This window comes from Boleophthalmus pectinirostris, unplaced genomic scaffold (genome assembly GCF_026225935.1).
Source record: "Boleophthalmus pectinirostris isolate CB_2022bp ecotype Guang Dong unplaced genomic scaffold, ASM2622593v1 HiC_scaffold_6, whole genome shotgun sequence".
In the NCBI taxonomy this organism is placed as follows: Eukaryota; Metazoa; Chordata; class Actinopteri; order Gobiiformes; family Gobiidae; genus Boleophthalmus; species Boleophthalmus pectinirostris.
In genome coordinates, this window is record NW_026571447.1 from 1,451,868 (window position 1) to 1,473,520 (window position 21,653).

General features: G+C 42.2%; 1 protein-coding gene across 1 annotated transcript; it reads left to right on the forward strand.

Moving 5' to 3' along the window:
• The first annotated feature begins 14,269 nt into the window (after nt 1–14,269).
• LOC110157911 (amphinase-3-like) lies at nt 14,270–15,832 on the forward strand. Its single transcript, XM_055164146.1, has 2 exons — nt 14,270–14,433; nt 14,961–15,832. Exon 2 carries the CDS (start codon nt 14,963–14,965, stop codon nt 15,473–15,475), a length of 513 nt encoding a protein of 170 aa, XP_055020121.1. The 5' UTR covers nt 14,270–14,433; nt 14,961–14,962; the 3' UTR covers nt 15,476–15,832.
• Nucleotides 15,833–21,653: the final 5,821 nt, after the last annotated feature.

The following is a 21,653-nucleotide window of genomic DNA, read 5'->3' on the forward strand; positions in this document are numbered from 1 at the left end:
CCCAGGATATCGCAATAAATATCGTATCGTGAGGTTCATACCGTGATGATATCATATCATGAGACTTTGACATAGTATTTATTGCAAGAGCGGTGCTGTGATTGAGTCAGTGAGGTCCTACTTCACTGTAAAACACACACATGTGCATTTATTTATTTTTTGTTATATTACTAATCCCTACTTCAGAAAAATATTATATTACACAAACAGGTGTCATGTTATTTTACATAATTAAGTGTAATGATTAGGGGTGTAACAATATCTAAGTCTCACGATACGATATCATCACAGTATGAACCTCATGGTACAATATTTATTGCGAAATCATAGGAAAGCTCACAATATGGTGGGGAGGCTCACGATTATAGATGTAACAATATCCAGATCTCTGGGTACAATATTTTCACAATGTACATTTCACTGTACGATATTTACTGCAATTTTTTTGGAGGCTAACAAAGCTGTGAATTTGCTACTTTTTCCTCAAGACAAGACTTAATTCAAAGAGCTAAGACTTAAAAGTGCTTAGAACTGTTATTTCTTCTTGTAGTCAACACTGAAATGGAGCAAAGGATCATGGTCTATGTAGTATGAGTTCCCTCTGTCTATTGCTGCACCATAACTCTTAATTTAAGTAAAGAGACTTGTAATTCGATATATTCTGATGGTCCAGAATATTATTGTGAGAACTTTGACAATACGATATCACAATATTTCAGTTACATCCCTAGTAATGATTTATTACAATGGTATTCTGTTCATGTACAGTATAAGTGCGAAAAAATAGTTTATCATAGTAATGGTTAATTGTTTCAAATGTAAACTTCTGATGTTTCAATATGCTTTTATGGGTTTACTGTTTTCAACCCATGATTATGAGCTGCACGGTAAAAATGTGTTGTTGAAGAACATGACTGATAGAAATGACAATATGCTCTATTGACGCTTACATCACAAACCAGGAAGATGTCTGGAAAGATGTGATTGCCACTTCTGGTGTAGTTACTGACAATGGGCTCGCCAAACACAGATCTATAAAAAAAAAAAAAATGACAATGATGAAACCAGTTGAAGTAAATGTCATCAGTGGTAAAATGTAACTGCGTATGTATGTGCTGTTGAATTTGGCGCCTCTTCTCTTCTAATCACATGTACCCAGTGCGCTCGTTGTGTGTCAGTGGAGAAATGATGAAAACTGAGGAATAGTTGTAATTGTTGATTAATCGAACATAACAAAACTCTACAATGACATGCAGATGAAGAACACTGGACCTGGGAAACTGTAATCGCATTTCCAAACGTCTTCCTGGTTTGTGATCATATACCGTATTTTCCGGGCTATTACACACGTTCTTAAGCCTCCAACCCCATCAAAAACGATTGCGAAAAACACACACAGACACACTCATCACTCGACGAGGAACGGAACGGAGGAATGAACTGAAAAAGCGAGTGCAATGTGCCACTTCTAGACACAACTGAACAACTGAGTCACTGCGAACACGCCGACAATCCAGCGACAGACAGCACCCTCCCTACACGCCACAACTGAACAAAGCCCAGAGTCACCGTGAACGCCCCAAACAAACAAAACCACTCACCCATCACACTGTTGGGTTTCCTTTAAAGTCTGGTGAGGTTTATTTGTGAAAAAAGTTCAAAAATAGACCATTTAATGACAGCGCGTCTTATAATCCAGAGCGACTAATAGCCCGGAAAATACAGTACCTTCTGTTCAGTATAGAAGAAATAAAGAAATAAATATGAGACTAACACAGTTAATTTTGTCCACAGTGTGAGGACTGCGAGGGCGTGGGAAGGACCGGTCCCTGTTCCTGAACAGCAGGTACAACCACTTGCTGTTCCTGAACAGCAGGGCAGTCCACTTCCTGTTTGTGAACAGCAGGCGAGAGTACTTCCTGTTCCGAAACGGAAGGTTAAACCACTTCCACTTCTTAAGAGGAAGGTCCATCCTCTCCCACCTCTTCCCACTCCGAGTCCTGAGGCCACAGTGCTGCCTGTTTTGTTTTACTTTGCCTCCACCCACCTCAGATCCACCACCTTGGATCCACCCTGCTGATCAGCCTCACCTGGCTCGCCTGATCAGCGGGGGTATAAAAGCTCGGAGCCGACACCAGAAGAGACCATTGGGCCCACTGCTGCAGCTATCTTAGTTGTTTATTTTTGTGTTATAGTTATCTACTTTTTGTACACCATTTTAGCACTTTTTTGTAATAAATATCCTTTTTTTTCACCTCGCCACGCTTCCCGTTTTTGTTCCACTCCCAGTTTATTATAACATCTTTTTCACTTACTGTGCCACCCCCTAGGCACCCGTGGCACGTAACAGGAAGATATCTGGAAAAGCAATTTCAGCATCGTGAAACTCCCTGGGCCTTAGCTTGAGCATCTGCAGTGGAGAATGAAATCTGTGTTCAGACTTACAATAACAGATAATGTTGGTTTAATAAAGGTTTGATAATGTCCAGTAAAGTTCTACACAATCCACAGAGAGCAGCAGTCCACAAAATCCAATATTTAATCCACAGGCCCAAAATGAGACACAAAAACTGTTGGCCTTGTTTCCAGGTGAGCTTCCACATCCACAGCTAGAGCTCCCCCACCTGTCTGATTATAGGAACTGCAGCCTCCTGCCTCCTGCCACCAGCCTTACTCCACCCAAAATATAATTCTCTTCCAGTTAAAATAATAAGTGTTAGGGTTGGGTGTTTTTGTGTGTTCCCCATCCCCTTGTGTTTCGTCTTTGTGCAGGGCTGGTGTGTGACGGGGTGTGGCTGGAGCTCCTGCAGCAGAGTGGCACATCTGCAGCTCATCTGGAATCAGCTCTACTATAAAGACGTCTCCTTGACTTCTCTTCACTGCCAGATTATTCCGTCTCAGGTGGTCATCTTGCCAGTGCCACTGCTGCCCATCTTGGACCAGCCTGTAACTATCTTTTAAATAAACTATTCAAACTTACCAATCGTTGTCTCTGCTTTGGGCTCCTCTTTGAAAAAACACAACAAACAACTATAAATAGAACGTTTTTAATAAATCAAGAACATAACTTTAAACCATGGCTTAAAATGGCCTTTACAACACCCTGTACTTAAATATAAAATGGTCTTCCAATTATATTACTTCCAGTGTTGGGGAGTAACAGATTACATGTACCGACATTACATAATCAGAGTACAAATTATGAGTAACTGTATTCAGTTACAGTTACTGTTTCAATGAGTGGTAATTGGATTACAGTTACTTTGTTGAAATAAATTGATTACATGGCGGTATGTTCCTGTTTTCACATTTTGGGCTAAACCAGGACTAAAACCAGGACTAAACCAGGACTAAACCAGGACTAAACCAGGACTAAACTAGGATTAAACCAGGACTAATACTAGAAAAGCACTCAGAGAGCGCAGACCTCCGCCAAGGACTACAGTCCCCCTCATATTAATTGTGTTTTCCATAAATATTTGTCTCGTATCTTTCAATTTGGAATATGAAAGAGGATCCCATTGTCCATCCCTGAGTCAAATTTCATGGGGTTTGGTCAATAATTAACTCAGATATTGAGAAACAACATTTTTGGCCCCATTTACCACAATGTTAACTAAAATTTCAAAGTGATCCAGAATCCAGGATTTCTTCTGGATCACCCCCAAAATGAAATCAGTTCTTCCTTTTCACATTTCCAACAAATCCTGAAAATTTCATCAAAATCGGTCCATAACTTTTTGAGTTATGTTGCTAACAGACAAACAAACAAACAGACAAACACCGGCAAAAACATAACCTCCTTGGCAGAGGTAACCAGGAATAAACCAGGACCAAACCAGGACTAGATTAGAACTAGACCAGGACTAAACCAGGACTAAACCAGGTCTAAACAATACGACACTAACAGTAGAGTGGATATAGTTTAAAGCAGCAGTGATCTTATATAAAAATAATTTCTCTATCAATAATTTTTTTTTTACATGATTAAGTAAAGACTGGACTTTTGATTATCTTTAAGCAGATAAAACATCTCATGTTAACATTTCCTCGTCTTTGATGCTCTACAGAAAACAAAAGCCTCTTCATGGAGACTTGCACTCAGCCAATTTGAAGAAAATAAACATGAATTTTCAGGATGTGGTTGGTACATTCATGTAGTTTTAAAAAGCATGACAAGATCAAGTAATCCAAAGTATTCAGATTACGTTACTCACTTTAAGTAATTTAATGGATTACGTTACAAACTACATTCTGGGGTATGTAATCTGTAATCTGTAGGGGAATACATTTTAAAAGTCACCTTCCCAACACTGATTACTTCTCGTCAAGCCATCACAAAACATTGATGAACTTTGAAATTATAAACCTTTGTCAAAGTTTATGGACTTTTCTGATAAACAGATGTTTCAAAATACTTTCATCTGTCAGATCCAATAAACCACAAGCAGCCAGCAGGTCCATCAGGGCTCAAAAGACACTGGAATTAATGTTGTGTATAATGTCACAAGACCAAAATTTCAAACTCGTTTTCAACCTCCTTTTATTTTACCATGTGCTCTTATATCTGTGTAATCTCTCAGTCGTCCGCGTGGTTCCACACTGGTCCATGGGCTGATTCAGACTAGTACATGCCCAAGATCATTCAAAAGTTATTCAGGAAAGAGTCATTTCTGTTCTCCGAATGAGACTTTTTTTTTAGTATCAGTGCCTGCTCAAATGAGTATCTAGTTTTGATACTAGGTTTGGTATCAATTCTGATTTTTGATACTTTTGCCCATATTACTCTATTTTCTAATTTATGTCATATTTGCTGTTTCCTCATCAGAAACGCACCCGGAGTTGTGTTTTGTTTCATTCACACATGAACCTTTATATCTTCAAACCAGACTAAGTTAGAGGTCAAATCTGTGGAGAAGCAACCCCGCTCACTTTCAGAATACCTGTCTTCTCAATATTTTTGAGCTATAAATCCACCTGTAATTGAATAAATGTAATGTAGACCTGTTTAATGTCACACTGTGGAACATTCCAAGCAGAACAATGACATCTCCATAGAAACAAGCAGGTGACGAGCCCTTAAAAGCTGTATAGAGGATTTTCCAAGGAACGAGAAATCCAGCGACTCGTTTGTCTTTTCCTTTTTCAACCAATGTTGTGAATCATGCATCAAGGAAACCCCCCCCCCCCCCCCGTACCACGTCTGTCAAAAACGTAATGGCAGCGCACAGTTAAGTCAGTTACGCTAGAAACGTAGGGAGTTTGATTGACAGCCTATCAGCCAATAGATAACGAAGAAGTGTCGTTATCTATTGGCAAATGTTTAGCCCCACCACGTCCAGAGTTGATGAATTTTCATTCTCTTTTTTTTGGTCATCATAATTACAAAGGCTACTGCACCTCTATAATATATCACTGACAATTTGAAACAAAAAAAAATCCTCCATACAACCGTCAATTAAAAAGTTACAAACCTTTAATCTGTTAATTCATGGATGTTGCGTTGGTTTATTTTGCCGCATTAACGTTGACAGCCCTACATAGAATAGAACTACTGATACTTTGCAGCTGATGTGATCAATATTACCTGGGGCTGTGAAGCTAACTGTTGGCACTGCTCTGTCTGAAGCTCTGTTAGACATTAATCATAACTTCATTTTACCACAATCTGACTATAAAGAACTGACATAGCTGGAACTACAACAAGTGAGCTGAATGCATGTATCATTCACTCATTTGTTTTTCAAAATAAAACCAAAAATAAGAAAATGAAGAAACAACAATTGTCTTCATTCTTTCATCTGTCTTCATTATAATATTATAGTCCTGGTGTAAATGCCTCGCTAGATGCTGCACTAGTTATCCAAACAGCTAAACATGGACCCAGAAGAAACTTCACAGACAGCGGATAACTTTGGTTTGGTTGAATTTTACTGGTTCCAACTTTTGTGAAACTGCAACAACAAACACATACAGACATGTCATCAACATATCAGTGCCAGATAATATGTACAAAGAGCTCAGATTCCTCATTCAGACTCTCATTATGCTGGCAAAGTATCATCTACACAAAACCAAATGGGCTCAATAAACCAAATATTCATCAGTATAATATCAAAATCCAGCAATATTTTCAAACAATAAAACAGGTCCAAAACAAAAAACATACAATATCTATAAGAAGTATTTTTATCACGATATGACTCTCCCCTATATCTTGATAACAACTCCTTAAACAAACTTATAAAGACGACTGAGAAGACTGAACAGCAAATGCCCCCAAAAACAAAATCAGATTCTGCAGATTATAAGATGCAAGTGAAATCTGCAGCTGAAAATGGAAATCGAGCAGCAGAAAGAAAGTTTGGAGTGAGAGAGAAACGTGTGACTCCGGGGGGATGCACCATGAAACTTTCCTGAAGTCACTGGATGGATGGACAAAGTCTGGACTTCAGTGACACTGAAACCATCCATCAAAGACCCGAATAATTCTAACTGGAACTGATGCTGAGTCTGACGACAGCGACACAGAAGAGGAAGAGGCGCTCTGTTTACCTCCAGAGGTCGAGGCCGAGTTGTTCAGAAGTGACACCGAGGATGAAGAATTGAATATATTTAGTGATTTGGAGTGAGATGAAGAGTTTGTTAAACTTGTTCTGTTCTGTTGTTTATGTTATAGTTTATCTGAAGAACTGTGAAATATGTGACTTTAACAGTCTGTTGTTCTCTCTTCTATTGTTGTTACTAGAACTTGACTTTACACAGGAAATATCTGCTCCTGCTCTCTGATTTTATAAAATACATTTCCCCCCAAAAGTTTAACTTATAGTTCGATGTGACTTATATATATATATATATTTTATTTTTTTCTTCTTATTATGCATTTTTTGCTTATGGTTTTGGTTATATATAACGAATAAAACTGTAAAATTGTATATATATATATATATATATATATATATATATATATATATATATATATATATATATATATATATATATATATATATATATATATATATAAAATCAGGAAAATAAAGGTGTTCAGACAGTTGGAGAGTTTGACAGATGAAATTATGACTGTCATGTTTCCACCCTCACCTCACCTGGTGAAACCACAGCCTCTCACAGTGTGTGTTTAGATGCACAAGTGTGTGCGGTCGCACTTCTTAAGAACTATTCAGACACACTGGTCTGACGTACACTACCAGTCAGGTTTGGACTTTTGGACGAACATTTTTCAATGTATTTTTCTTTAAGTTTACCACATTTTATAAACACAGAAGAAAAAAAAAATCAATAACTCAACTAAATATTGTTTATATTTTATATTCAGATCCTCAGAGTTTCACCCTGTGCTTTGTGGACAGTGCTGCAAACTCTTCTTTCATTGAGCTTCATCATTCAGATTCAATTCAAGTGCAAAATCTTAATCAAAGCAAAAGGTAAAGGCTGTTCTAAAAATCTAAAAGAAGTTTTATTAAATTCATCTGTGTGTATTTTTGTTTACCACGTTCCACATGTGTTCTTTAGTTGTGCTGCTTCAGTGAGAATTTACAGTGTAAATAATCCTGGAAATAAAGAAGAAACAGACATGAACAAGTGTCCAAACCTTTGACTAGTCATGTATATTCAAACATGAGGTTATCTGTGACACGTCCGGGAGGTTTCAGTATTACACTTGTCAAACATGTCGGACATTCTCATTCTGTGACAGTTCCTCCAGATCTGTGTATTTTACATGTACAGGCGATTAGGACGACACTGACGGAACATTTCAAGGGTCCATTTTATACTCTTTTCTGAGCTATGTTAAAGGTCTTGTTTCAGAAAGCAGGTTTAGGCCAAACTCAGATTTTGTTCACTGAAAAAAAGTGAACTCAGAGTTGAGTCAGTTGCCATGGTAACTCACTCTGTGAAACTCCTGTATTGTGGGATTCACTGATGATGTTTTGTGTCCTCTGCTACACTCAGGGTTTACTATGTGAGTTTTCTAACTCTGCTCTAAACCTGTTTAAACCTTTTTAATGAAACAAGAAACTTTGACTCGTCTGTTTCACACGAGAGTAACCCTGATTGAACTCTTACACACAGGTTTATGTGAACTTCCTTTGTGAAACAGGACCACAATGAAACATCCCCAAAGCCAAAGCTGTGACTCATCTATGACATGTTCAAGACTCTAAGAAAAGCTCCAGACTAATTCAAAATATATTCATATTTTTTTAAGGAAAATGGGAAATTTTGTCTGTGACTTTGTTTTTTGAGTAGACTGCTGCTGCCCGCCTCATTTTGGGCTTAAAATGTTTGTATTAACCCAGTCTACATGATCCTGGTGTTTTTATTTTGCTTTTTTGTCCATAAGTCAAGATATAAACACTAATATTAGAGGAATCAGTTGCTCCCGTTAGAGTTGACAACAGTTTTGATTGACAGCCTAACCCAGTGCTGTGGACAGGATGGTTCATTACCTTTAACAGCATCACTCTTGATTGGCTCTTTTGTTGCTACTTTCAGTTGGAATTCCAAATACAGAACTCAGCTCCAAATCTGCTCCTATAAGTGCTAACCTCATGAGCTTCATTTGACTGGAGGTGAACACTGTGGACTACGCTCCCTTAGTTTACTTCTTTATACAGTCTGTGGTCAATTCACAAATGTTGAACCTGATCATTTCTGTCACTGATGACACCCAAGAGCAAATCTGCACCTGAACAAGCCTCATGTGAGCTGCTCCATCTGTGTTCAACATGATTGGCCTGTTCAGATACTGTGATGCCATCTGAAGCTCACCCACAGGCTTTTTCTGGTGAAGAAGGTGTGATGGAAATGTATATTGTGGAAAGATTTCTTTCAGTGTGTCTTTGTGTAAATGAATGTGATTTGTACCTTAGACCAGAGCATCATTAACCTGTGTAAAGGCTCAGCACACACAACTGTCCACATCCTCAGGAAACTGTGTTGTTCTTCCTCTCCTCTAATATACTTGATTAGTACAAACAACAAAAGTCACTCTGCTTTGATATGTATGTAACTGTATGTTCTCCAGCTCCTCCAGGGGGACCCCGAGGTGTTCCCAGGCCAGCCCAGAGACATAGTCCCTCCAGCGTGTCCTGGGTCTTCCCCGGGGCCTCCTCCCGGTGGGACATGCCCGGAACACCTCCCGAGGGAGATGCCCAGGAGGCATCCAGAACAGATGCCCGAGCCACCTCAACTGGCTCCTCTCGACGTGGAGGAGCAGCGGCTCTACTCCGAGCTGCTCCCGTGTGACTGAGCTCCTCACCCTCTCTCTAAGGGAGCGCCCAGCCACCCTGCGGAGGAAACTCATTTCGAGCGCTTGTATCCGCGATCTCGTCCTTTCGGTCATTACCCAGAGCTCATGACCATAGGTGAGAGTAGGAACGAAGACTGACCGGTAAATCGAGAGCTTCGCCTTTCGGCTCAGCTCCCTCTTCACCACAACAGTTCGATACAGCGACCGCATCACTGCCGAAGCTGCACCGATCCACCTGTCAATCTCACGTTCTGTCCTTCCCTCACTCGTGAACAAGACCCTGAGATACTTCAACTCCTCCACTTGAGGCAGGGACTCTCCACCCACCCGGAGAGGGCAAGCCACCTTTTTCCGGCCGATAACCATGGCCTCGGACTTAGAAGAGCTGATCTTCATCCCAGCCGATTCACACTTGGCTGCAAACCGCCCCAGTGCACATTGCAGGTCCTGGTTTGATGAAGCCAACAGGACAACATCATCCGCAAACAGCAGAGATGAGATCCTGTGGTCCCCTAACCGGACCCCCTCCGGCCCCTGACTGCACCTAGAAATTCTGTCCATAAAAACAATGAACAGAACCGGTGACAAAGGGCAGCCCTGGCGGAGTCCAACATGCACCGGGAACAGGTCTCACTTACTGCCGGCAATGTGAACACAGCTCCTGCTCCGGTCATACAGGGACTGGACAGCCCTTAGCAAAGGGCCCCGGACCAGATACTCCCAGAGCACCCCCCACAGGACACCACGAGGGACACGGTCGAATGCCTTCTCCAAGTCCACAAAGCACATGTGGACTGGTTGTGCAAACTCCCATGAACCCTCGAGCACCCGATGGAGAGTGTAGAGCTGGTCCAGTGTTCCACGGCCAGGATGAAAACCACACAGCTCCTCCTGAATCCGAGGTTTGACTATCGGCCGGATTCTCCTCTCCAGTACCCTGGCATAGACCTTACCGGGAAGGCTGAGGAGTGTGATCCCCCTATAGTTGGAACACACCCTCCGGTCCCCCTTCTTATACAGAGGGACCACCACCCCGGTTTGCCAGTCCAGAGGTACTGTCCCCGACCGCCACACGATGTTGAAGAGGCGTGTCAGCCAAGACAACCCCACAAAATCCAGAGACTTAAGGTACTCAGGACGGATCTCATCCAATCCCGGAGCCTTGCCACCAAGGAGCTTGTCAACCACCTCAGTGACTTCAGCCCGGGTGATGGACGAGTCCGCCTCCGAGTCCCCAGCCTCGGCCTCCTCCTCGAAGGACGTGACGGTGGGATTGAGGAGATCCTCAAAGTATTCCTTCCACCGCCGGACAACGTCCCCAGTAGAGGTCAACAGCTCTCCCCCCGCACTGTAAACAGTGTTGGTGAAGAACTGCTTTCCCCTCCTGAGGCGCCTTACGATTTGCCAGAATCTCTTTGAGGCCGTCCGATAGTCCTCCTCCATGGCCTCCCCGAACTCCTCCCAGCTCTGAGTTTTTGCCTCTGCGACCACACGGGCTGCAGCACGCTTGGCCCGCCGGTACCCGTCAGCTGCTTCAGGAGTCCCCCGAGCCAGCAAGGCCTGATAGGACTCCTTCTTCAGCTTGACAGCATCCCCTTATTTGGGGATTGCCGCCGCAACAGGCACCACAGACCTTACACCCACAGCTCAGAGCAGCCGCATCGACAATAGAGGCCGAGAATGAAGCCCACTCGGACTCCATATCTCCAGCCTCCCCCGGAATCCAGGAGAAGTCCTTCCGGAGGTGCGAGTTGAAAGCCCCTCTGACAGAGGGCTCCGCCAGACGTTCCCAACAGACCCTCACTACACGCTTGGGCCTGCCAGGTCTTTCCGGCTTCCTCCTCCACCAGCGAACCCAACTCACAACCAGGTGGTGATCAGTTGACAGCTCAGCCCCTCTCTTCACCCGAGTGTCCAAGACACGCGGCCGGAGATCAGATGACACGACTACAAAGTTGATCATCGACCTCCGACCTAGGGTGTCCTGGTGCCACGTGCACTTATGGACACCCTTGTGCTCGAACATGGTGTTCGTTATGGACAAACCGTGACTAGCACAGAAGTCCAATAAAAAAACACCGCTCGGGTTCAGATCAGGGAGGCCGTTCCTCCCAATCACCCCTCTCCAACTGTCACTGTCGTTGCCCACGTGGGCGTTGAAGTCCCCCAGGAGAACAACGGAGTCCCCGGTCGGTGCACTGTCTAGTACCCCTCCCAAGGACCCCAAGAAGGCCGGGTACTCTGCACTGCTGTTCGGCCCGTAGGCCGACACCACAGTGAGAGACCTGTCCCCGACCAGAAGGCGCAGGGACGCGACCCTCTCGTTCACCGGGATGAACTCCAACACACAGCGACTGAGCTGTGGGGCAATGAGCCCACACCAGCCCACCGCCGCTCCCCGCAGCCAACGCCTGAGAAATGGAGAGTCCAGCCCCTCTCAAGGAGTTGGGTTCCAGAGCCCAAACTGTGCGTGGAGGTGAGGCCGACTATATCTAGTCGGTAACGCTCAACCTCCCGCACAAGCTCAGGCTCCTTCCCCCCCAGCGAGGTGACATTCCATGTCCCGAGAGCTAGTGTCCATGTCCGGAGATCCGGTCGTCGAGGCCCCCGCCGTCAACTGCCGCCCAGATCTCTCTGCACCGGCCCCATATGGCTCCTCCCGCGGGTGGTGGGCCCACGTGAGGACGGCCCCACGTCGCTCCTTCGGGCTGAGCCCGGCCGGGCCCCGTGGGGGAAGGCCCGGCCACCAGGCGCTTGCTGGCAAGCACCAACCCCAGGCCTGGCTCCAGGGTGGGGCCCCAGTGAGGCCAATCTGGGCGACGTAACTGGCCTCATTGGTACACTTGTCATATAGGGTTTCGTCATATAGGTGACCTTACCACGGGCATGAAGCCCCCGACAACATAGCTCCCAGGATCATTCGGGCACTCAAACCCCTCCACCACGATAAAGTGACGGTTCAAGGAGGGGACACTGAACCGTATTGAATCAATTTGAAATATATTGTATTGAATCATAAGCTCACTGTATTGAGATTCGTATCGTATCGTGGCCTGTGTATTGAGGTATGTATCTTATTGGCAACTTGTTAATGATACCCAGCCCTAATAAATACTCAGAGCTCAGTGGCTCTGGGGGGAGATGGAGAGAAGAGGTGAGTTGGACAGAGGGGGTGTGCCTTATCAGGTTTTTATTATAGATCCATGGCTCTGACAGGAAAGTCCAGCTGGTTGTGTTAGAGGTTTGTGCATGCACACTGAAGACCACAGCCGGCTGAAACAGTGCTGAATAAAACCAAGATGTGTGGCAATTCCCCTTGAGCGCGCATGTGCGGCAGGAGACGACAACAGCAGTGCAACACAAGTTTCAACAATAATGTCTAAAGGTAAATTGCTTTAACAACAAGTGATTGTTTGTAGCTTTGTGTTTGTAATGATTAGATGTTAGAAATACATTCCATCATTTAATGACACAGTGAATGAGTTTCAGGGCGAGTTTGTGTGAAATGGAGGACACGGACGGAGCAGTGGAGTGAACGGCTGGGTCAGTGAGGATTCCTCCTCGTCTGTGTGTTGATGAAGGATCAACAGTGTCAGTGGAATAACAGCACTATTACACACATGTGGAGGAACATGTGTGTGCTCTGGACCTGCACATCAGGCTGTAGGACTTGTGTTATACTGTGTTATACATATGTTATACATAAGGTTGTGTTATACATATGGTTGTGTTATACATAAGGTTGTGTTATAAATGCACCTGTGTGACCAGTGCACTGTTGTTGTTTGTATCTCTTCATGATCTTCATGATGTACATGTTGTGTGGTGCATTACACATGTGTACACTGTCATATGTCATTCATATGGTTTCTAGATGCATAATATAGGTCTCCATAAACAGTTGATAGTCAAGGTCAGTTAAATGCAATCAATTCAATCATTGTGTCCTTAGGCAAGACACTTCACCCACATTGCCTTGTATGAAGGTGGTGTGTGTGTGAGTGATGGTGGTGGTCGGAGGGACCGATGGCGCTGAGTGGCATGGCAGCCGCGCCTCTGTCAGTGTGCCCCAGGGCAGCTGTGGCTACAATAGTAGCTTACCATCACCAGGTATAGAGTGAATGAATAATGCTGAATGAATAGTGCTGAATAATGCTCTGTAAAGCGTCTTTGGGGACAGAAAATGTCTGTGAAAGCGCTATATAAATAAAGACTTACTTACTTACTTACTTACTTACTTATAATAATAATAATTACATAGACAATAGAACTGAAGACTCAGCTGGATAAACAAGGTGTAGGAACAGGACAAATGTCTGAATGATGCATGTATGTATGTTTGTATGTGTGTATGTATGTATGTATGTATGTATGTATCAAATCAAATCAAACTTTATTTATAAAGCACTTTTCATACAAAAATGTAACACAAAGTGCTTTACAGAGATTAAAAACAATCCCACATTTCCACCCACCAACCCAACCCCCACACCTGCCCGACTCAACACAACCAAACAACACAAACACACACACACACACACGTACACACGCACACACGCACTCATGCTAAAATACATCAAACTACACATAGTAAAATGTATGTTTGTGATGCATGTATGTATATTTGCATGTATGTATGTATGTATGCATGCATGCATGTATGCATGTATGTATGTATGTATGTATGCATGTATGCATAAAGAGTGGTGTTATTAAATTGTTATCAGCTAAATATTAATGTCCACTCCCAGTCTGCTTTGACTATCCATAAAAGTCACCACACATTACTGATTCTGTTTGACCAGTCGTAAAGCCAGCGTGGCCACTGCAGCTTCTTGGTGTCTGCAGAATGTTCTGACCACCACAAACACAGCTGACAGGAACTGAAACTAATTGAAACTAAAAACTGCTTCTGAAACTCTCCACAGAACTCTGTGTATAAAGTTTCCAATAAGATAACCTCTTGTCTTCATGATCTAAGGTCAGTGGTTTTGTTGTGGTTTCACAGATCTTTATAAGACGTGCAGGCTGAGAGGAGAGACACCAGCCCTGGACTCTGCTCCAGAAACATCTGTCACCTGACACACAACCTGAGCTTCAGACCCATCAGACCCATTGGACCCATCAGACCCAGGACCCACCTGAACATCTCAACCTGAGTAAGACTCTACATCCACACACACTTTATCTGTGTGTCTACAGGAGACACAGGGGCCTATTCATACTTTGCAACAGCATCAAGATGGTGGGGGGTTTATTAAGGAAAAAATACAAAATAGATTTAAACATTTTCTGGAGCTCTGTTAAGGAGTTTGATATTTAACTAAAAGATGAGAGTGACTAACTGAGAACTGACTAACTGAAGAACTGCTGTCTAATGCTAATTTTATGATTTTATTTGAGAGGAACTTGTTCAACAGCACAGATCAGCTCACCTGTTCTAGTTCCAACTAACTCAGATCTTTCTGGTCAGATTGTGTTAAAACAAAGATCAGATTCAATTCTAACTTGAGAAACAGAACTTCAGACAGAGCAGTGCCTACAGTTAGCATCACACCTCCACAGAATCTTGATGGCATCAGCTGCAAAGTATCAATAGGAAATAAGACAGCCTCTACAGGAGACACAGGAGTGTTTGTGCCATAACCTGTGGTAAATGTGTTTGTTTGTGCCTTTCTCTTCACAGACATGCAGCTCCTGTTTGCTCTGCTCCTGTCGGCTCAGCTCCTGTCGCCTCAGCTCCTGTCGGCTGAGCTCCTGTCAGCTGAGCTCCTGCCGGCCCTGTCAGAGCCTAAAAAATGCCCCGTTCCAGGGTACGAGAAGTTTCTGCTCAAGCATACTTATGACAAACGCACTGAAGTGGACTGTACTGACTTTATGAAAGACCTCCTGCCAAAAATTAATCAGAAACAGTGTAAACCCTGTAACACCATCATAACTGGAAATCGGAAAAACAGAAAAACAAACATCAGAGCAGTGCTGGACGTCTGCAAAGGCAAAGGGTTCAAGGCCCCAGTCAACTGCACGAGCTCCACAAAGTTCCATGTAGTTAAATGTGTTGCCAAGAACCCTGATGCACCTCTCCCCTGTGATTACTCAGAAAAACCAATCACAGGCTACATCACCATCACGTGTGAGAATGGATGTCCCGTGCATTTTGTTTCCACAGAGCGTCACGCTAAACCTAATCAAATATACTGATGATTAAAGGTCCTATATTACATTTTACATTCACTCTTGTGAGCTTTAAGCCGTGTTAGAATGTTTTTGCCTCCTCAAAAACAAACCCAGAGTTGTGTTTGTGTGTGAATGAAACACGACTTCAGGGATGTTTGTGCAGAGGAAAAAACATTATAACATAAATCAGAAAATAGCGTAACATGGTCCCTTTAATGAATGATCTAGAACTACGTCTTTTTGTTCAAGGACGTAGCACAAAACTCTGCTCTGGTCACAGATCATCTTGGTTTAACCTGCACTATATATTCAGTTTATGAACGTTGCTTTTAATAAACATGTGCTCCTCTGCTTTTGTAACTTGTACCTTTAATGACACAAATAAAGCATTCATCAGAAAAAATAAAACAATGTTGTTGCTTTTCTTACAGGCAGAGGTGTGACTTTTAACAGACACTTTGGGATAAGTGATGCTATAACACAGTGCTTCATATCCGTGACCTTTAGGGCTGATCTGTATATGAGATCAGGGGGCTGCAGGAGCCTGACACAAACAAACCACTGCAGTTTCCTTCAGCCACTGCAGCCTGGTAAATGGTCAATGGTCACATTTTTCTATAGCGCTTTTCCACCTTCAAGGCACTCAAAGCGCTTTACAACAAGGAACCACTCACCCATTCACACACACATTCATACACCAGTGTACGCAGACACTGTGGGCAAGGTGGGTTAAGTGTCTTGCCCAAGGACACAACGGCAGCATTCATCTGTGGGAGCTGGAATCACACCAGCCAACCTGTGGGTCAGTGGATCTGACCACTCAACCTGTGATGTTTATGTCGAGAGCTGGATTTGAACTGCCAACCTTCAGATCAGTGGGCGAATGCTCTACCAACTGAGCTACTGCCGCCCAAGAGTAGAAGAGCCTGGTGGTGAAGAGTAGAACTGCACATGCTCTAGAACAGTTCAACAGCAGCAGAGCTCTGAAAATATTATCAGCCTGTCTGTTACAAATGACCAGACAAAGAACGAGATGAATCATGATTGTCAACTTGTCAAGAGGTTTAGGCTCAGTAGAGAAATATTCAACCTTTTCATAGGATGCAAATGGGAAGCAGATACACAAGAACCCACTAAAAGTTGAATTTAATGCTTATACACACATCAGGCTGTAGGACGGCTGTGTTATACATAAGGCTGTGTTATACATAAGTTTGTGTTATACATAAGGTTGTGTGATACATAAGGTTGTGTTATAAATGCACCTGTGTGACCAGTGCACTGTTGTTGTTTGTATCTTCATGATCTTCATGTACATGTTGTGTGGTGAATTATATAACAGACTCAGGTTCTGGGCCTGTTGGGCAGATTAAATGTTTCCTGTAAAACACAAGGAAAGAATGAGACATGCAACCGTGAAGTTTCTCTTTGCCTCGCTTCTGCCATATTTATTTATACAATCATGTATTTTTCATTTCAATATTCAGCTTTTACCACTGTTCTTAGTTTACAATTTACAATCATGTAATAAAATCTCATCAAACACATCAAAATTATGTTTTAAGATCACGTACAGCAAACATTTCCATTTAGCATTTCTGTTCACATTAACATTGTTTACACATTACTATTTAATTCTTAGATTGTAACCAAAATACACTTATCAATTTCTACAACCACAGCTGGTCTGCTTTTAACATACTGTTTCTAATATATAACCGCCATCTCCTCGTGAATATCTGGGTTTCACGTGACATCACAGGGCTACGTTTGTCAGCACGCAAAATCAGATGGAGGGCAGGAAGTGAACTGACTGGAGGAAAATGCCGATGTGTTGTGTAGTTTACGGCTGTGCCAATTGTTCTAACCAAGAGAAGGAAAAGTGATTTTTTTAGAGTACCGAATATAGTCGTCCACAAAGGTCAGAAATGGGAAAAGTTGACAGAACAACGCCGTAAAAAGTGGATTACAAACCTGTTTGCAGTCGGGAGGAGCAGAATCCGCAAATGCTCGTGTCTGCAGTGAACACTTCAACAAAGGTATTTTACAAAGATAAATTGTTTTTTGTGGTTTACCTAAACATAAACAAATCATTAACAACTAAAGGCTAACAATGTTTGTTGACATTAAATAGTTCAGATAGAGGCTATTGCCGATACACTGCAGTTTTTCCCATAACGTCTATACACATAAAATAAGAGAAACACTCACCCCAGCGAAGACCAAACCGTAATCATCATTTAGGCGTTTTGCACCAAGGTTGAGGACCCATCCACTGACAAAAAAAGTTCTATGCCTCCAAACTTTTGTACATCTTCATCTGTTGTCTGGTGTAGAACGATGTCTGAAGAGCTAAATAGTTTGTGATCTCCTCTGCCTCGATTGTTGGCAAATCTTTTACTTCGGTTGAAAATTCTCTCATTTTCAATAAAGTCAGGGTCACGCCCAATATATTTGTCGACTAACTGCTCGTACTTTTGCCTTGCTACTGGCTCTAAATCCTGACAATAAGAACTCTTCTCCATATCTGTGTTCTCCATAGCCGTATTTGTCGTGTTTGTCTTCACTTCCTGCCCTCCACTTGAAATTCGCGCATCATCGTGATCACGTGACTGAAACCCTCCTATCGCAGGGTAGTAACCGTGTACTACTGACTGGATTTTAGCTTCAGCTTGAGCCCCTTTTAAGTTTTACTTCTGAACCTATGAACATTAGATTTACTCTTTTACAATTAAAACAATGTCGGAGCATTTTAACACATTCTCAGTTAGAAAAACGAGCTTAAAATAAATGTGCAATAAACTCAGAATGGCGCCCGTAGCTTCGCCTTGACCTGTCTTTTCACATCTTTTTACATGGCTTAAACTTGACAAAAACACAGTATTTAGCAACTGATGTATATTCTCACAGCTAGCTGTGTTCGTTGCTTATTGTTTATGACCAATATAATGTGGTTTTTACTTCGATACTGACCTGTAAAACACAGGGAAAGAATGAGACAGGCAACCATGAAGTTTCTCTTTGCCTCTCTTCTGCCATATTGGAGAGGAGGACCTCTGACCTCACAATACCACCTCAAGAGGCTCTGGCAGCAGACACATGGGGAAAGTGGAGCTCCACTCTAGACCGGAAACACGTGACCTCCACCGAAGATGTCATCTCTACTTTTATGTAGACCTATGGGGCGACGAAACAATTTATTTTGACCACAAATAAATGTTTATTAAATAAGATTGTTTTTACGTTATGGAATTTGTTCCCACATATAAACACGGAGCAAAACGACCATCTGGAAGACGGAGAAAACATGTGAGTAACACGCTTTTAACTTTAGGAAATCACTAACACAACTGTAAATGTAAAATACAGCCATAACTCCCACAAAACTGTCAAATAAGTTTATTTTAACTGCGTGAACCTCGGAGATTTGAGTTAAAAGTTTGATTAGTAATCTGCAGCTAACACGATGAAAAGTTGTTTGATATTCATGTTCTTTTCTCATCTGCAGCTTCCTGTATGAGAACACAACACACTGCTGGGGCCACAGAACAGTTGGCTGATGAGACGCTCATGATTCATGAAATGGGTCAAATGCAGATGACAAAGTAAAGCCAACACTGAGCAGGAGGTGCTGACCCAGACTTCTGCCTCTGTTTAGGTCTGGGACATGTTACATTGAAAACTCCAATAATAATAAGAGCTGCAAATGAATCATGCTCATGTTGAAATCATTATTTAATTTGTGAAAATACACATTTCTCAAATGTGTGGGATTTAGCTGTTTAGATTTATATAAACTGCCTTTGGATGTGAATGTACATGCCCTGTGAACCTCATTTTCCTCTAATAGTTTTGTAGTTTTCTGAATGTATGTGTCATTACAGGTTTTCACTCTGCAGGACAGAACTTTCAACCAGTCAGACGTAACAACCATTCTGCTCTTCCTCCTCCAGAAGACGAGAGATACATCAGACTGAATGATCCAAGTACACAGGGTCATGTCTCCACTGTCCATGTCCAGACTCACAGAGGAGGAGGAGGAGGAGGTCCAGACTGCAGCAGACCTGTGGGGCCTCTGGTTGCATCAGGCCTCCCTCCTGCACATTCTGTCTGCTGCTGTTCCTCATGTGTGCTAATAGTGATGTGTCCATAAAGATTAGGTTTAACTTCTACTTTCCTGCAGAAGTGAAACAGTAAAATGGTGGTTTCTGTTCATCTTAGCTGAGGAGCACCTAAACATCTTTACCATGAATAAATGTGGCCCATGATAAATGTGGGTGTAATTACAGGTTAAATAATGTTATTACTCAAATTGCTAATTTGGAGTAAGTAATAACTTATTATGAATACATACAAAAATAAAACATAATGTTAAAACACATTACTATGTGTCACAATTACACATGTGTACACGGTCATATGTCACATATGTTCACATGGTTTCTAGATGCATAATAATAATAATTACATAGACAATAGAACTGAAGACTCAGCTGGATAAACAAAGTGTAGGAACAGGACAAATGTCTGAATGATGCATGTATGTATGTATGCATTTATGCATGTATGTATGTATGTGTATGTATGTTTGCATGTATGTAAAGGTAAAGGCTGTTCTAAAAATCTAAAATAAGTTTTAAATTCATTAGAGTGTATTTTTGTTTAGCACATTCACTCTGTGAAGCTCCTGTATTGTGGGATTCTCTGATGATGTTTTGTGTCCTCTGCTACACTCGGGGTTTACTATGTGACTTTTCTAACTCTGCTCTAAACCTGTTTAAACCTGTTTAATGAAACAAGAAACTTTGAATCGTCTGTTTCACACGAGAGTAACCCTGATTGAACTCTTAACCCTGGAGAACCCAAGAACCCTTTTTTTCTTTGGAAAATTATGAACTATGCATTAAATGATTGCTATAAGTTCACTGAACACCAAAATATCAACTTTTTCCATTTTAACCCTTTATTCCCTAATTTAGGATTTGGGCCAATTCTGACCCATTGGGATTTAGGCGTATCATTTCAAAGAATCACAGTAACTATCAATGCAAACTATTTTAAATTTAGGAAAATAATCAGTCAACCACACAGCTACATTTAACAATGCTTTTTTTGCTTTATTTTTTGCATGTTAGAACTGCATTTCAAATATACAAACATACTTTGGCCAACCGAAACAAGAATACTAGGCCACAGAGAGAGAGGAAATAAAACTAGAGAGAGGAAATAAAACTAGACAGTGTTGTAGCCTTTTCTTTTTTGCTGATGCAGAGAAAAACACACTTTGGCCAACCAAAAAAAGAACAAAAGGCTAAAATCACGACTGATAAAAAATGACACTAACAACACAGCACATTGATGGTGATTTTCCTCCTTGACGGGCCATTGGGTGATTTGGTTAAAACAAACACCTGCACTCTGATAAACTCAAACAAATCTTGGTGGTGTCGGAAAGGAGGGGCCAGGAGTTGGTGGTCTACCCCGTTGTCTTGCTGTTCCAACATCAATCAGGCCTTGAGCAACCAAACCCTGAAACTTGCGAAGTTTGAGTACTTTTGATCTTGTGATTCCCTGTGCCTCACAGTCACGCTGGTAAAGAAGCCATGCGTTGATCACTGCAACAGACAAGAAATGCCAGAAAAGTATCATATACCAACGACGGGTCCTAATGGGAAATTTACAGCGTGCAAGATGTGCATCCAGCATGTTAACTCCTCCCATGGAAGCGTTGTATTCCTTGATGATGTTCGGCTGATCAATGTTGGTGTACTCTTTTTTGGACTTGTCCCAGCTCCAAGCTTTTCCCAAAGGCTCTGGTCCAGCATACGTTGACATCAAACTGACTGCTTTCATGTCTTGCCATTTCAAACAAACAGTGTTGGTGTTGGACTCGATTCGGTAATCATAGGATCCACGGCCTTTCTTGGAGAGGTCTTTGTCCGTTATCAGGTTACACTTAGACATACGTTTTTTTCACACAGTTCCTGTGTAGTAGATTCCCTTTGCCAATAATTTCTCTATGAGGGGCATTGAAGTGAAGAAATTGTCAGCAAAAATCAGCGATGTACTTTCTCTAGAAGCGATTCGCATAGATTCCGCACAATGTCTGATACGACTCAACCTGTTCACCTTGAAAGCTCACATCAAGCAATTCAAAGTGTTTCTTTTGCCACCTGTAAGTTTTTGTGGCATGATTTGGCTC

Excerpts from the sequence above, each read along its gene's own strand:
- LOC110157911 (XM_055164146.1), top strand. The coding sequence starts at position 14,963 with ATGCAGCTCCTGTTTGCTCTGCTCCTGTCGGCTCAGCTCCTGTCGCCT.